Genomic DNA, 17,262 nt, shown 5'->3' with positions numbered 1-17,262 from the left:
AGATCCACCAGGCCCACCTGCAAACCCAAGAGTGATAGATACTACAAAGACAACTGCTACTTTAACATGGGGCAAGCCTCATTACGATGGTGGACTCGACATCATTGGTTATATAGTAGAGCATCAAAAGGAAGGAGAAGAAGCTTGGGTAAAAGACACAACAGGGACAGCTCTAAGAATCACTGAATTTGTTGTAGCCAATCTCCAGCCAGGAGCCAAATACAATTTTAGAATCACCGCTCTCAATGCTGCAGGTGCTGGTGAACCGGCAATAATTCCAAGCATTGAAATCAAAGACCGTGAAGAAATACCAGACTTTGAATTAGATGCTGAGCTGAGAAGAACACTTGTAGTTAGAGCTGGATTGAGTATTCGTATATTCGTGCCAATTAAAGGTCGGCCAACTCCTGAAGTTACATGGACAAAAGATGACATCTCACTGAGAGGACGTGCCAGCATTGAAAACACAGACTCTTTCACACTCCTGATTATCACAGAGTGTAATCGGTATGATGCAGGAAAATATGTAATGACTCTTGAAAATGCTGCTGGCAAGAAATCTGGCTTTGTAAATGTAAAAGTCTTGGATACACCAGGCCCACCAATAAATCTTAAACCTCGAGAAATATCTAAAGATAACATCACCCTACAATGGGATATGCCTCTCTTAGATGGTGGCTCACGCATAACAAATTATATAGTTGAAAAACGTGAATCAACTCGGAAGGCATATTCCACAGTCACAACCAACTGCCAGAAATGTTCTCTTCGAATTCCTAATTTGGCTGAAGGATGTGAATATTATTTCAGAGTGCTGGCTGAGAATGAGTTTGGGATTGGTGAACCAGCTGAAACTGCAGAACCTGTAAGAGCCTCTGAGGCACCATCACCACCTGAGAGCCTTAATATTATGGACACAACAAGAAACTCTGTTAGCCTTGCTTGGCCAAAGCCAGAACATGACGGTGGTTGTAAGATCACTGGTTATGTAATTGAAGCACAGAAAAAAGGCTCCACGCAATGGACACATATCACAACTGTAAAAGCATTAGAATGTGTAGTGAGGAATTTAACTGAAAATGAAGAATATACTTTCCAGGTGATGGCAGTTAATAGTGCAGGAAGAAGTGATCCAAGAGAGAGCAGACCGGTGGTTGTCAAAGAACAGATGATGCTTCCTGAATTTGACCTCCGTGGTATTTACCAGAAAACTGTCATTGCCAAAGCTGGTGACAATATCAAAATTGAGATCCCTGTCCTTGGTCGTCCAAGGCCAACTGTGACTTGGAAAAAGGAAGACCAGCTGCTTAAACAAACTCAAAGAGTAAACTATGAAAATACTGCAACTGCAACTATACTAAACATCAATGAGTGCACACGAAATGACAGTGGACGATACCCTCTGTCAGCTAAAAATATTGTTGGAGAAGTTAGTGAAGTTATAAGTGTCCAGGTTCATGATATTCCTGGGCCTCCTACTGGACCAATCAAATTTGATGAAATTTCATCTGACTTTGTAACTTTCTCATGGGAACCTCCTCAAAATGATGGAGGGGTGCCAATAAGTAACTATGTTGTTGAAATGCGTCAAACTGATAGTACTACATGGACTGAATTAGCAACTACTGTTATACGTACTATGTTCAAAGCTGCTCGTCTTACTACTGGAGTTGAATATCAGTTCCGTGTTAAAGCTCAAAACAGATATGGAACAGGTCCAGCCATCACTTCAGAGTCTGTAGTTGCTAATTATCCATTTAAAGTTCCTGGGCCTCCAGGTACTCCTCAAATGATTGCAGTTACAAAAGAATCAATGACTATTAGCTGGAATGAGCCTGTTACTGATGGTGGAAGCCCAATTCTTGGCTATCATGTTGAAAGAAAAGAAAGAAATAGCATTCTATGGCAAACAGTAAGCAAAGTCTTGGTGTCAGGCAATATCTTTAAATCTACTGGACTTACTGATGGACTTGCATATGAATTCCGTGTTATAGCAGAAAATATGGCTGGCAAAAGTAAACCAAGCAAGCCATCTGAGCCTATGTTTGCTCTGGACCCAATAGATCCACCTGGTAAGCCCATACCACTCAACATTACAAGACATGCAGTAACACTGAAGTGGACTAAACCAGAATATAATGGGGGTTTCAAGATAACTGGTTATACTGTTGAAAAGAGAGACCTTCCTAATGGTCGTTGGCTAAAAGCTAACTTTAGCAATATACTGGAGACTGAGTTCACTGTAAGTGGTCTGACAGAAAATGCTGCTTATGAATTCCGTGTGATTGCCAGAAATGCTGCTGGTGCAGTCAGTCAGCCTTCTGAGCCATCAGATGCAATAACATGCAGAGATGATATTGAAGCACCAAAAATAATGGTTGATGCTAGATACAAGGATACCATAGTACTAAAAGCAGGTGAAGTTTTCAGGCTTGAGGCTGATGTTTCAGGTCGTCCTCCACCTACTCTGACATGGACAAAAGATGAAAAAGAACTTGAAGACACAGCAAAATTAGAAATAAAAATTGCAGATTTCTCTACAGTCCTCCTCAACAAAGATTCTGTGAGAAAAGATGGTGGGGCATATATACTTACTGCTTCTAACCCTGGTGGCTTTGCAAAGCATATATTTCAGGTTAAAGTTCTTGACAGACCTGGTCCACCAGAGGGTCCTTTAGCCGTAACTGAAGTTACAGAAGAAAAATGTGTACTGTCATGGTTACCACCACTGGATGATGGAGGTGCCAAGATTGACCACTATGTGGTTGAAAAACGTGAAACTAGTAGATTGGCATGGACAAATGTAGCTTCAGAAGTTCCAGTAACTAAACTGAAAGTCACTAAGCTTTTGAAAGGCAATGAATATGTTTTCCGTGTTATGGCTGTTAACAAATATGGAGTTGGTGAGGTCCTGGAATCACAGCCTGTTCTTGCAGTAAATCCGTATGTGCCACCTGATCCACCCAAAACACCTGAAGTTACAGCAATTACAAAAGATTCTATGATTGTCTGCTGGGGACATCCTGATTCTGATGGTGGAAGCCCAATAACCAATTACATTGTAGAACGTCGGGATAGAGCCGGATTACGTTGGGTAAAATGCAACAAACGAGTTGTTACTGATTTACGTTACAAAGTATCTGGACTGACAGAGGGTCATGAGTATGAATACAGAATAATGGCTGAAAATGCTGCTGGAGTTAGTGAACCAAGTCCAACCAGTCAATTCTACAAAGCTTGTGATACTGTGTTTAAGCCTGGTCCACCAGGTAATCCTCGTGTCTTGGACAGCAGTAAGTCTTCAATTACAATAGCTTGGAATAAACCAATATATGATGGTGGCTCAGAAATCACTGGTTACATGGTTGAGACAGCACTGCCTGAAGAGGATGAATGGAAAATAGTAACTCCACCAACAGGATTGAAAGCTACTTCCTTTACCATCACAAATCTCAGAGAAAACCAGGAATATAAAATCCGAATATATGCCATGAACTCTGAAGGTATTGGAGAACCAGCTCTTGTTCCTGGAACACCAAAAGCTGAAGAAAGACTGCTACCTCCAGAGATTGAGCTTGATGCAGAACTACGTAAAGTTATCACTATTAGAGCCTGCTGTACTTTAAGACTGTTCGTCCCAATTAAAGGAAGGCCAACACCTGAGGTAAAATGGACAAGAGAACATGGAGAGTCTTTAGATAAAGCTTCTATTGAATCAACAAGTTCTTATACCCTGCTTATTATGGGCAACGTAAATAGATTTGATAGCGGCAAGTATATATTGACTATAGAAAACAGTTCAGGAAGTAAATCAGCATTTGTAAATGTCAGAGTTCTTGATACACCAGGAGCTCCTCAAAATTTGAAAATAAAAGAAGTGACAAAATCATCTGTTACACTCACCTGGGAGCCTCCCCTCATAGATGGTGGTTCTAAAATAAACAATTATATTGTTGAAAAGCGTGAATCAACAAGAAAAGCTTATTCCACTGTTATTGCCAATTGCCACAAGACCAGCTGGAAAGTAGACTCACTGCAGGAAGGCTGCAACTATTATTTCAGAGTCCTAGCTGAAAATGAGTATGGAATAGGTCTTCCAGTTGAAACTTCAGAATCAGTCAGAGTTTCAGAAAGGCCACTTCCCCCAGGGAAAATAACTTTGTTGGATGTGACACGAAATAGTGTATCTTTGTCTTGGGAAAAACCTGAGCATGACGGTGGTAGCAGGATTCTGGGCTACATTGTAGAAATGCAAAGCAAAGGCAGTGAAAAGTGGTCAACTTGTGCTACTGTAAAAGTTACTGAAGCCACTATAACTGGAATGATCCAAGGTGAAGAATATTCTTTCCGTGTTTCAGCTCAGAATGAGAAAGGTATCAGTGATCCTCGGCAACTCGGTATACCAGTTGTTGCAAAAGATCTTGTGATTGCACCAGCTTTCAAACTGCTGTTTACCACTTTCAGTGTTCTAGCGGGCGAGGACCTAAAAGTTGATGTCCCATTTGTCGGTCGGCCCACACCAGCTGTATCATGGTTTAAGGATGATATACCATTAAGGCAGACTACTAGAGTTAATGCAGAAAGCACAGAAAACAACACACTGTTAACAATAAAAGAAGCCTGCAAAGAAGATGTGGGAGCATATTTGGTAAAACTTACAAACTCTGTGGGTGAAGCCACTGAAACCCTTAATATTGTTGTCCTTGATAAACCAGGACCTCCTGGTGGACCAGTAAAGGTAGATGAGGTAACTGCAGATAGTATTACCATATCCTGGGAACCTCCAAAATATGATGGTGGCAGCTCTATCAATAATTATATCATAGAAAAGCGGGACACTTCCACTACTGTCTGGCAGATGGTGTCAGCTACTGTTGCAAGAACAACCATAAAAGCATGCCGACTAAAGACTGGATGTGAATATCAATTCAGAATTGCAGCTGAGAACAGATATGGAAAGAGTCCCTATCTCACATCAGAACCTATTGTAGCCCAATATCCATTCAAAGTTCCTGGTCCACCTGGCACACCTTTTGTATCAGCTGCTGGAAAAGACAGCATGGTGGTACAGTGGAATGAACCAGTCATTGATGGTGGTAGCAAGATCATTGGATACCATTTGGAACGCAAAGAAAAAAATAGTATCCTCTGGGTAAAACTGAACAAAACAGCTATTCCTGACACAAAATTTAAGACAACTGGCCTTGAAGAGGGCCTGGAATATGAGTTCAGAGTTTTTGCAGAAAACATAGTTGGAATTGGAAAGGCAAGTAAAGCTTCTGAATGCTATAAAGCATATGACCCTTGTGATCCTCCAGGTCGTCCAGAACCTATAATAGTTACAAGGAACTCAGTAACTCTTCAATGGAAAAAACCTGAATATGATGGTGGAAGCAAAATCACAGGTTACACTGTTGAAAAGAAAGAATTGCCAGATGGCCGCTGGATGAAAGCAAGCTTCACAAATGTCATTGAGACCCAATTTGCAGTAACTGGCCTAGTTGAGAATCAGAGGTATGAGTTCCGGGTCATAGCCCGAAATGCTGCAGGTGTTTTCAGTGAACCATCTGAAAGCTCTGGGGCAATTACAGCCAGAGATGAAGTAGAACCACCTCGTATAAGTATGGACCCAAAATATAAAGAAACTATTATAGTAAATGCTGACGAATCTTTCAAGATTGATGCTGATGTTTATGGGAAACCATTACCTTCAATTCAGTGGCTTAAAGGTGATCATGAGCTGGCAAACACAGCTCGTTTGGAAATAAAAAGTACTGATTTTGCAACAAGCCTCAGTGTAAAAGAAGCTATACGTGTTGATAGTGGTCAGTATGTATTGCTGGCAAAGAATGTTGCAGGTGAAAAATCAGTTTCTATTCATGTCAAAGTTCTTGACAGACCTGGGCCACCAGAAGGACCTGTTAATATAACAGGAGTTACTGCAGAAAAATGCATGTTGTCATGGAAGCCTCCACTACAGGATGGTGGCAGTGATATTTCACACTATATTGTAGAAAGAAGAGAAACCAGCCGCTTAGTTTGGACTGTAGTTGACTCCAATGTGCAGACTCTTAGTTGCAAAGTTACCAGACTTTTGGAAGGAAATGAATATGTCTTCCGTATCATGGCTGTAAACAAATATGGTGTCGGTGAACCTCTTGAATCTGAACCAGTATTTGCAAAGAACCCATTTGTAGTACCACTACCACCAAAGGCCCCAGAAGTGTCAGCCATTACTAAGGATTCAATGATTGTTGTTTGGGAAAGACCATCCTCAGATGGTGGTAGTGAAATTCTGGGCTATGTTCTTGAAAAACGAGATAAGGAAGGCATTCGTTGGACCAGATGTAGCAAGCGATTGATTGGTGAACTGAGATACAGAGTGACTGGACTTATCGAAAATCATGATTATGAGTATAGAGTTTCAGCTGAGAATGCTGCTGGTCTTAGTGAACCAAGCCCAACTTCTACTTACTACAGGGCTTGTGATCCTGTTTACAAACCAGGTCCACCTAATAATCCAAGAGTAGTAGATGTTACAAGATCTTCTGTTTTCCTATCATGGGGCAAGCCAATCTATGATGGTGGTTCTGAAATCCAGGGATACATTGTTGAAAAATGTGATGTAAGTGTTGGTGAGTGGACAATTTGTACTCCACCAACTGGAATCAAGAAAACAAATATGGAAGTAGAAAACTTATTGGAAAAACATGAATACAAGTTCCGTATCTGTGCTGTTAACAAAGTAGGAGTTGGAGAGCATGCTGATGTTCCTGGTTCTGTTATTGTTGAAGAAAAGTTGGAAGCACCAGACCTTGATCTTGACCTAGACTTAAGGAAAATTATAAATGTAAGGGCAGGGGGTTCCTTAAGATTATTTGTTCCCATTAGAGGGCGTCCAACACCTGAGGTGAAATGGGGTAAAATGGATGGTGAGATCAGAGAGACAGCTGTTATTGACTTCACTAGCAGCTTTACTTCTCTTGTTCTTGACAATGTGAACAGATTTGACACTGGAAAATACACTCTTACTTTAGAAAACAGCAGTGGAACAAAGTCTGCTTTTGTCAGTGTAAGAGTCCTGGATACCCCAAGTCCACCTGTTAATCTGAAAATCAAGGAAATCACCAAAGACTCTGTTTCACTTTCATGGGAACCTCCTCTATTGGATGGGGGAGCCAAAATCAAGAATTATATTATTGAAAAGCGTGAAGCAACAAGAAAGGCCTATGCAGCTGTTGTAACTAACTGCCACAAGACTTCATGGAAAATAGACCAACTCCAAGAAGGCTGCAATTACTATTTTAGAATCTCTGCTGAGAATGAATTTGGAATTGGCCTCCCTGCTGAAACCACTGATCCTGTTAAAGTTTCTGAGGTCCCACAACCTCCAGGAAAAATAACAGTGGATGATGTCACAAGAAATAGTGTCTCTCTAAGCTGGGCAAAACCTGAACATGATGGTGGTAGCAAAATCATACAATATATTGTGGAAATGCAAGTTAAGGGCAGTGAAAAATGGTCAGAATGTGCACGTGTAAAAGCTCTTGAAGCACATATTGCTAACCTAACACAAGGAGAAGAATATCTATTTAGGGTAATGGCTGTAAATGAAAAGGGCAGGAGTGATCCAAGATCTCTTGCAGTTCCAGTGATTGCCAAAGACTTGGTTATTGAGCCAGATGTAAGACCTGCCTTCCACAGTTATAGTATTCAGGCAGGACAAGATCTTAAAGTAGAAGTACCAATTTTTGGTCGACCTAAACCAGCTGTTACTTGGACAAAAGATAGCCAACCATTAAAGCAGACAACACGAGTTAATGTTAGTGATTTGCCTGATCTCACTGTCCTAAATATTAAAGAAATTAACAAAGATGACAGTGGCACATATGAAATCAAAGTTGCTAATGTAATTGGGCAAAAGTCAGCAACTGTTGAAATTATAACACTTGACAAGCCTGATCCTCCAAGGGGCCCTGTAAAGTTTGATGAAATAAGTGCTGAAAGCATTACGTTATCATGGAATCCTCCATTATACACAGGCGGCTGCCAAATCACAAACTATATTGTTCATAAGAGAGATACAACAACTACAGTGTGGGAAACTGTTTCAACTACTATTGCAAGAACTACCTTAAAGGTGACTAAACTGAAAACTGGTTCAGAGTATCAGTTTAGAATATTTGCTGAAAACAGGTATGGACAGAGCTTCGCCTTGGAATCTGAACCGGTTGTAGCTCAATACCCCTATAAAGAACCAGGTCCTCCAGGCACACCATTTGTAACAGGCATTACAAAAGACTCTATGGTTGTACAGTGGCATGAACCAATTAATGATGGTGGTAGTAAAGTTTTAGGTTATCATCTTGAAAGAAAGGAGAAAAACAGCATTTTATGGACAAAAGTAAACAAGACTATTATTCAGGACACACATTTTAAGACAACTAACCTTGAAGAAGGCATTGAATATGAATTCAGGGTTTCTGCAGAGAATATTGTTGGTGTAGGCAAAGCAAGCAAAGTTTCAGAGTGCTATTTTGCCCGAGACCCCTGTGATCCCCCAGGATGCCCAGAACCCATAATTGTTAAAAGAAGTTCAATTACTCTACAGTGGACCAAACCAGAATATGATGGCGGTAGCAAGATTACTGGTTATATTGTAGAGAAACGTGACTTACCTGAAGGTCGCTGGATGAAAGCTAGTTTCACAAATATTATTGAAACTCAATTCACTGTGACAGGACTAACTGAAGACCAAAGATATGAATTTAGAGTCATTGCAAAGAATGCTGCAGGTGCAATAAGCAAACCCTCTGACAGCACAGGACCAATAACAGCAAAGGATGAAGTTGAACTTCCAAGAATCTCAATGGATCCAAAATATAAAGAGGCAATAGTTGTAAATGCTGGAGAGACATTCAGACTTGAGGCTGATGTTCATGGAAAGCCACTACCTACCATTAAATGGTATAAAGGTGATAAAGAGCTTGAAGAAACTGCTAGATGTGAAATAAAAAACACAGATTTCAAGGCATTAGTTGTTGTAAAAGATGCTATTAGAGTTGATGGTGGACAGTACATCTTAGAGGCCTCTAACATTGCAGGAACAAAGAGAGTACCAGTAATTGTAAAAGTGCTGGACAGACCAGGACCCCCAGAAGGCCCAATTCAAGTTACTGCAGTTACATCAGAGAAATGTTCATTGGCATGGTCTCCACCACTCCATGATGGTGGCAGTGACATTTCTCACTACATCGTAGAGAAGAGAGAAACTAGCCGTCTTGCTTGGACTGTTGCTGCTTCAGATGTTGTAGCAACAATGCTAAAAGTAACAAAACTTTTGGAAGGAAATGAGTATATTTTCCGTGTAATGGCAGTTAACAAATATGGTGTTGGTGAGCCTCTAGAGTCTGTTCCAGTGCTGATAAAAAATCCATATGTGGTACCTGGTCCACCAAAAGCTCTAGAAATTGCCAACATCACAAAGGATTCTATGACAGTCTGCTGGAGCCGTCCAGATAGTGATGGAGGCAGTGAAATTATTGGCTACATCATAGAAAAGAGAGATAGAACTGGCATCAGATGGATAAAATGCAATAAACGCCAAATTACAGATTTGAGATTAAGGGTCACTGGGCTAACAGAAGACCATGAGTATGAATTCCGAGTATCTGCTGAAAATGCTGCTGGAGTTGGTGAACCAAGCCAGGTTTCTCCTTATTTCAAAGCTTGTGATCCTGTGTTCAAACCTGGTCCACCTACTAATGCTCATGTTCTGGATACCACTAAAAATTCAATTACAGTTGGTTGGGGTAAGCCCATTTATGATGGTGGTAGTGAAATCCTGGGATATATTGTGGAGATCTGTAAAGCAGATGAAGAGGAATGGGCACTAGTCACTCCACAGACAGGGCTGCGTATCACTCGATTTGAAATTGGAAAACTTACTGAACATCAGGAATATAAAATAAGGGTATGTGCCCTTAATAAAGTTGGTGTTGGAGAAGCTGCATCAGTTCCAGGTACTGTTAAGCCAGAAGACAAAGTAGAAGCTCCTGAACTTACTATTGATTCAGAACTTAGGAAAGGAATAGTGGTTAGAGCTGGCGGATCTGCTAGGATTCACATACTATTCAGAGGGCGTCCAACACCTGAAATAACCTGGTCCCGAGAAGAAGGTGAATTTACAGATAAGGTTCAAATTGATAAAGGCATGAACTACACACAGCTATCAATAGATAACTGTGACAGAAATGATGCTGGAAAGTACATTCTGAAATTGGAAAACAGTGGTGGCTCTAAGTCTGCATTTGTTACTGTAAAAGTGCTTGACACACCAGGACCACCACAAAATTTAGTTGTAAAAGATGTAAAGAAAAATTCTGCAGTACTATCTTGGGAACCACCCATTAATGATGGTGGAGCAAAGATAAAGAATTATGTGATTGACAAACGTGAGTCAACCAGAAAGGCATTTGCAAATGTGACTGCTAAATGCGGCAAAACAAGCTTTAAAGTTGAAAATCTTGTAGAAGGAGGAATCTATTACTTCAGAGTTATGGCTGAAAATGAATTTGGAATTGGTGTCCCAGTTGAAACTGTGGATGCAGTGAAAGCTTCAGAACCACCTTTGCCTCCTGGGAAAGTAACACTCAGTGATGTGACTCAGACAAGTGTATCACTTATCTGGGAAAAACCTGAACATGATGGAGGTAGCAGGATTTTGGGTTACATAGTTGAAATGCAGCCTAAAGGAATAGAAAAGTGGAGTGGTGTTGCTGAGACCAAAGTGTGCAATGTAGTTGTGACTGGTTTGAGTCCAGGACAGGAATATCAGTTCCATGTGATGGCGTACAATGAAAAAGGCAAGAGTGATCCCAAAGCACTTGCAGTTCCTGTGATAGCTAAAGATTTGACAATTGAACCAAGTTTCAAACTGATGTTTAATACATATAATGTCCAAGCTGGAGAAGATCTTAAGATAGAAGTACCATTTATAGGCCGACCCAAACCTACAATTACTTGGAAGAAGGATGAGCAGCCACTTAAACAGACAACCAGGTTAAATGTTCAGGATACACCAACATCAACTATCTTACATATTAAAGAAAGCAACAAGGATGACTTCGGCAAATATACAATAACAGCATCAAACACAGCAGGCACAGCCACAGAACATCTGAGCATAGTTGTACTGGAAAAGCCTAGCCCACCACGAGGACCTGTCCGCTTTGATGAAGTTAGCTCAGACTTCATTGTTTTATCATGGGATGTACCAGATTATACTGGTGGCTGCCAGATAACCAACTATGTAGTAGAGAAACGTGACACAACCACCACTACCTGGAACATTGTATCAGCAACAGTTGCAAGAACAACAATCAAAGCAACAAAACTTAAAACAGGTTCTGAATACCAGTTCAGAATTTCTGCTGAAAACAGATATGGAAGAAGTGCTCCTTTGGATTCTAAACTAGTGGTTGTGCAGTACCCTTACAAGGTACCTGGGCCACCTGGAACTCCATTTGTAACAACAACTTCTAAGGACCATATGATTGTGCAGTGGAATGAACCAGTTAATGATGGAGGAAGCAAGGTTCTTGGCTACCATCTTGAACGTAAAGATAAAAACAGCATTCTTTGGACAAAATTGAACAGATCTCTCATTCCAGATACCAAATTTAAAACAGATGGCCTTGAAGAAGGTCTTGAATATGAGTTTAGAGTTTCTGCAGAGAACATTGTTGGCATAGGTAAAGTTAGCAAAGTATCAGAACTGTATGTTGCCCGGGATCCATGTGACCCCCCTGGTCGTCCAGAGGCCATTGCTATTACAAGAAATTATGTCACACTAAAGTGGAAAAAACCTGAGTATGATGGTGGTAGCAAAATAACTGGATATCTTGTAGAGAAGAAGGAACTGCCTGATGGTCGTTGGATGAAAGCCAGCTTTACAAATGTATTAGAAACAGAATTTACAGTAACTGGCCTTGTTGAAGATCAAAGATATGAATTTAGAGTAATTGCAAGAAATGCAGCTGGTAGTTTCAGTGAACCATCTGAAAGCACTGGGCCAATTACTGCTAGAGATGAAATTGAAGCACCAAAAGCTTCACTGGATCCAAAATATAAAGATGTCATTGTTGTTCATGCTGGAGAAACCTTTGCTCTTGAAGCTGACATCCATGGTAAACCAATTCCTGACATTACATGGTCAAAAGACGGAAAAGACCTTGAAGAAGCAACTGCAAGAATGGAAATTAAATCTAGCATACAAAGAACAACTCTCACTGTCAAAGACTGTGTAAGAATTGATGGTGGTCGCTATTCACTTAATCTCAGCAATGTAGGTGGTACAATATCTATACCAATTACTGTGAAAGTACTTGATAGACCAGGACCTCCAGAAGGTCCTCTGAAGGTTACAGGTGTCACTGCAGAAAAATGTTACTTGGCATGGGCTCCACCTTTACATGATGGTGGTTCCAGTATCTCCCATTACATCATTGAGAAGAGAGAAACAAGCAGGCTTTCATGGACACAAGTAGCAACTGATGTGCAAGCACTTAACCACAAAGTAACCAGACTTCTTACAGGCAATGAGTACATTTTCCGTGTCATGGCTGTGAACAAATATGGAATTGGAGAACCACTAGAATCAGAGCCCATTATGGCTTGTAATCCCTACAAACCTCCAGGTCCTCCTTCAACACCCGAAGTTTCAGCAATCACAAAAGATTCTATGGTTGTAACATGGGGTCGTCCTGTAGACAATGGTGGAGCTGAAATTGAAGGTTACATACTTGAAAAGCGAGATAAAGATGGCATCCGATGGACCAAGTGCAATAAGAAACGATTAACAGATTTGCGGTTCAGGGTAACTGGACTTACAGATGGCCATTTCTATGAATTCAGAGTTTCTGCTGAAAATGCAGCTGGTGTAGGTGAACCAAGCGAGCCATCCATTTTCTATCGTGCATGTGATGCATTGTATCCTCCTGGCCCACCAAATAATCCAAAGGTAACAGATACTTCCAGGTCATCCATTTCTCTTGCATGGAGCAAGCCCATTTATGATGGCGGTGCTCCTGTTAAAGGGTATGTTGTAGAAGTAAAAGAAGCATCTGCTGATGAATGGAGAGTTTGTACACCACCAACAGGACTACAAGGAAAACAGTTTACAGTAACAAATCTTAAAGAGAACAATGAATACAACTTCCGCATCTGTGCAATCAACTCAGAAGGAGTTGGGGAGCCTGCAACTATACCTGGTACAGTCATTGCTGCTGACAGAATTGAACCTCCTGAAATTGAACTTGATGCAGATCTCAGAAAAGTTGTCACTGTACGAGCTAGTGGTACACTGCGTCTTTTTGTCACCATCAAAGGAAGACCAGAACCTGAAGTCAAATGGGAAAAAGCAGAAGGCACTCTTAGTGACAGAGCTCAGATTGAAGTTACTAGTTCATATACAATGCTGGTCATTGATAATGTAAACAGATTTGACAGTGGAAGATACAATCTCACTTTAGAAAATAATAGTGGTAAAAAATCAGCGTTTGTTAATGTCAGAGTGCTTGATACACCAAGCGCACCTGTTAATTTGACAATCAGGGATGTGAAGAAAGATTCCGTAACACTGGCCTGGGAGCCACCACTTATTGATGGTGGAGCTAAAATCACAAACTATGTCGTTGAAAAGCGGGAATCCACAAGAAAAGCATATGCCACTGTTACAAATAACTGCACTAAAAATGCCTTCAAGATTGATCAGCTACAGGAAGGATGTTCTTACTACTTCCGGGTTTTGGCTGCAAATGAATTTGGGATTGGCTTGCCAGCAGAAACAGCTGAGCCAATTAAGGCTTCTGAACCACCTTATCCACCTGGAAAAGTAACTCTTGTAGATGTGACTCGCAACACTGCTACAATTACATGGGAAAAACCAGAAACTGATGGCGGCAGTAAAATTACTGGTTATTTAGTGGAAATGCAAACTAAAGGAAGTGAAAAATGGAGCACATGTACCCAAGTTAAGACTCTAGAAGCAACAATAACAGGCTTAATTATGGGAGAGGAATATACTTTCAGAGTGATTGCTGTTAATGAAAAAGGAAAAAGTGATCCAAGGCAACTGGGAGTCCCAGTAATTGCAAAAGATATTGAAATCAAGCCTTCTGCAGAACTTCTTTTCAATACTTTCAGTGTTAAAGCTGGAGATGATCTTAAGATTGAAGTGCCAATCAGAGGAAGGCCCCTTCCAAGTGTAAACTGGAAAAAAGATGGACAACCCTTAAGAGAGACAACTAGAGTAAACGTTCAAACATCAAAGTCTTCAACATTACTGTTCATCAAAGAAGCATCACATGAAGATGTTGGAAATTATGAATTATGTCTTTCAAATAGTGCTGGAACAACAACTGATTCTATCACTGTAATTGTTCTTGATAGACCAGGACCACCAACTGCTATACATATTGATAATGTTAGTGCTGATAACATAACCATATCTTGGAAGCCTCCAGAGTACGATGGTGGTTGTAATATTAGCAATTATATTGTGGAGAAACGAGAAACTTCCACAACAACATGGGATGTAGTATCTGCAGCAGTTGCAAGAACATCAATTAAAGTAGCTCGTCTAACCACAGGATCTGAATATCAATTCCGTGTTTGTGCAGAAAACCGCTATGGTAAGAGTACCTACGCTGAGTCTCCCTCTGTTGTTGCAGAGTATCCATTTAAGCCACCTGGACCACCAGGAACTCCTCAAGTAACACATGCAACTAAAGCTTTCATGTTTGTAAGCTGGCAGGAACCAGTTAATGATGGAGGTAGTAAAATACTTGGATATCATTTAGAGCGTAAAGAAAGAAGCAGTATTCTTTGGACAAAAGTAAACAAAAGCCTTATATCTGACACGCAAATGAAGGTCACCGGCCTTGATGAAGGACTGATGTATGAATATCGCATATATGCTGAAAATATTGCTGGAATAGGTAAATGCAGTAAATCTTGTGAGCCAGTTGCTGCAAGAGACCCATGTGATCCTCCTGGTCAACCAGAAGTCACTAATATTACCAGAAAATGTGTATCACTGAAATGGGCTAAACCAGAATATGATGGTGGAGCTAAGATCACAGGATATATTATTGAGTGCAGAGAACTACCAGATGGACGTTGGCTAAAATGTAATTATACTAATATACAAGAAACTTTCTTTGATGTGACTGGACTTACAGAAGACCAACGCTATGAATTCCGTGTTATTGCAAAGAATGCTGCTGGACTCTTTAGTGAGCCATCCGAATCAACTGGGCCTGTAACTGTAAAAGATGATGTTGAAGCTCCAAGAATCATGATGGATGTCAAATTCAGGGATGTTGTTGTTGTTAAAGCTGGAGAAGTCCTTAAAATCAATGCTGATATTGCTGGACGGCCTTTACCAGTTGTTTCATGGACAAAAGATGGCAAAGATATTGAAGAGAAAGCAAGAGTTGAAGTTGTCTCAACAGATAATACTACTACAATAACTGTTAAAGATTGCATTCGACGTGATTCAGGTCAGTATGTATTAACACTACAAAATGTTGCAGGAACAAGATCGCTGGCTGTTAACTGCAAAGTGCTTGATAGACCTGGACCACCTGCAGGCCCATTAGAAATAACTGGCCTCACTGCTGAGAAGTGTCACCTGTCATGGGCACCACCCCAAGAAAATGGAGGTGCAGATATTGATTATTATATTGTAGAAAAACGTGAGACCAGCAGACTTGCATGGACACTTTGTGAAGGAGAACTTAGAACAACATCTTGTAAAGTGACCAGACTACTTAAAGGTAATGAATACATCTTTAGAGTGATGGGAGTTAACAAATATGGTGTTGGTGAATCTATGGAAAGTGTTGCAGTCAAGGCTCTAGATCCATTTACAGTTCCAAGTCCACCTAAATCTTTGGAAATCACCAGTGTGACGAAGGATTCTATGACACTGTGCTGGGCGAGGCCTGATAGTGATGGTGGTAATGAGATCTCTGGATATGTAATTGAAAGACGCGAGAAAAATAGTCTGAGATGGATCCGTGTAAACAAAAAACCTGTTTATGATCTAAGAGTGAAATCACTGGGTCTTCGGGAAGGGTGTGAATATGAGTATCGGGTTTATGCTGAAAATGCTGGTGGTCTCAGTCTTCCAAGTGAAACTTCACCATTGATTCGAGCGGAAGATCCAGTTTTCTTACCATCCCCCCCATCTAAACCTAAGATTGTGGATTCAACAAAATCAAATATAACCATTGGATGGACAAAGCCATTATTTGATGGAGGTGCCCCTGTTACTGGATATATAGTTGAATACAAGAAGACTGATGAAACTGACTGGTCAACTGCTATTCAAAACCTGAAAGGCACAGAATACACTGTAACTGGACTAACATCAGGGTCTGAATATGTCTTTAGAGTAAGATCTACTAACAAAGTTGGTGATAGTGATCCAAGTGACATCTCAGAACCTCAAGTAGCAAAGGAAAGAGAAGAAGAGCCTTCCTTTGATATTGACAATGAAATGCGAAAGACTTTAATTGTAAAGGCAGGTGGATCGTTTACAATGACTGTACCTTTCAGAGGAAAACCAGTACCAAATGTGATGTGGAGTAAACCAGATACTGATCTTCATTCACGAGCAAGTATTGATACTTCAGATCATTCCACATCTCTTACCATTGAAAAAGCAACAAGAAATGATTCTGGAAAATATACATTAACTTTACAAAATGTCTTGAACACTGCTACATTGACATTAGTTGTCAAAGTTCTTGACTCCCCTGGCCCACCATCTAATATTTCTGTAAAAGATGTAACAAAAGAATCTGCTGTGTTATCTTGGGATGCTCCTGAAAATGATGGTGGAGCTCCCGTGAAGAACTACCATATTGAGAAACGAGAAGCTAGCAAGAAAGCTTGGGTCACAGTAACTAACAACTGTCATCGCCTTTCCTACAAAGTTACCCATCTGCAAGAGGGTGCCATTTACTACTTTAGAGTCTCTGGAGAAAATGAATTTGGTGTTGGAGTTCCCATTGAGACCAAAGAAGGCGTTAAAATAACAGGTGGGTTTTAATTAAAAAAATACTTGGCTTACAAAATATACATGCATGAATTACTTGAAATGATTTTTTATTAACTATAAATTGTTAATCTTTACATGTGACCAAAGATAAGCCTGGGGCTATAAAGACAGCCATTAAGAGTTTGCATTCTTAA

General features: G+C 40.4%; 1 protein-coding gene across 1 annotated transcript in view; it reads left to right on the top strand.

The window, feature by feature from the left end:
* TTN (titin) overlaps window positions 1-17,262 on the top strand; it is a 312,981-nt gene that overhangs the window by 261,553 nt on the left and 34,166 nt on the right. The window contains exon 294 of the mRNA XM_019522860.1: window positions 3-17,108. Coding sequence (XP_019378405.1) covers window positions 3-17,108 — 17,106 coding nt within the window. The remainder of the gene's footprint in view (window positions 1-2; window positions 17,109-17,262) is intronic.

The sequence above is a fragment of the Gavialis gangeticus genome, unplaced genomic scaffold, assembly GCF_001723915.1.
Source record: "Gavialis gangeticus isolate Ggan-Ray unplaced genomic scaffold, GavGan_comp1, whole genome shotgun sequence".
NCBI classification, from domain to species: Eukaryota; Metazoa; Chordata; order Crocodylia; family Gavialidae; genus Gavialis; species Gavialis gangeticus.
This window is presented reverse-complemented; position numbering and strand designations above follow the sequence as displayed.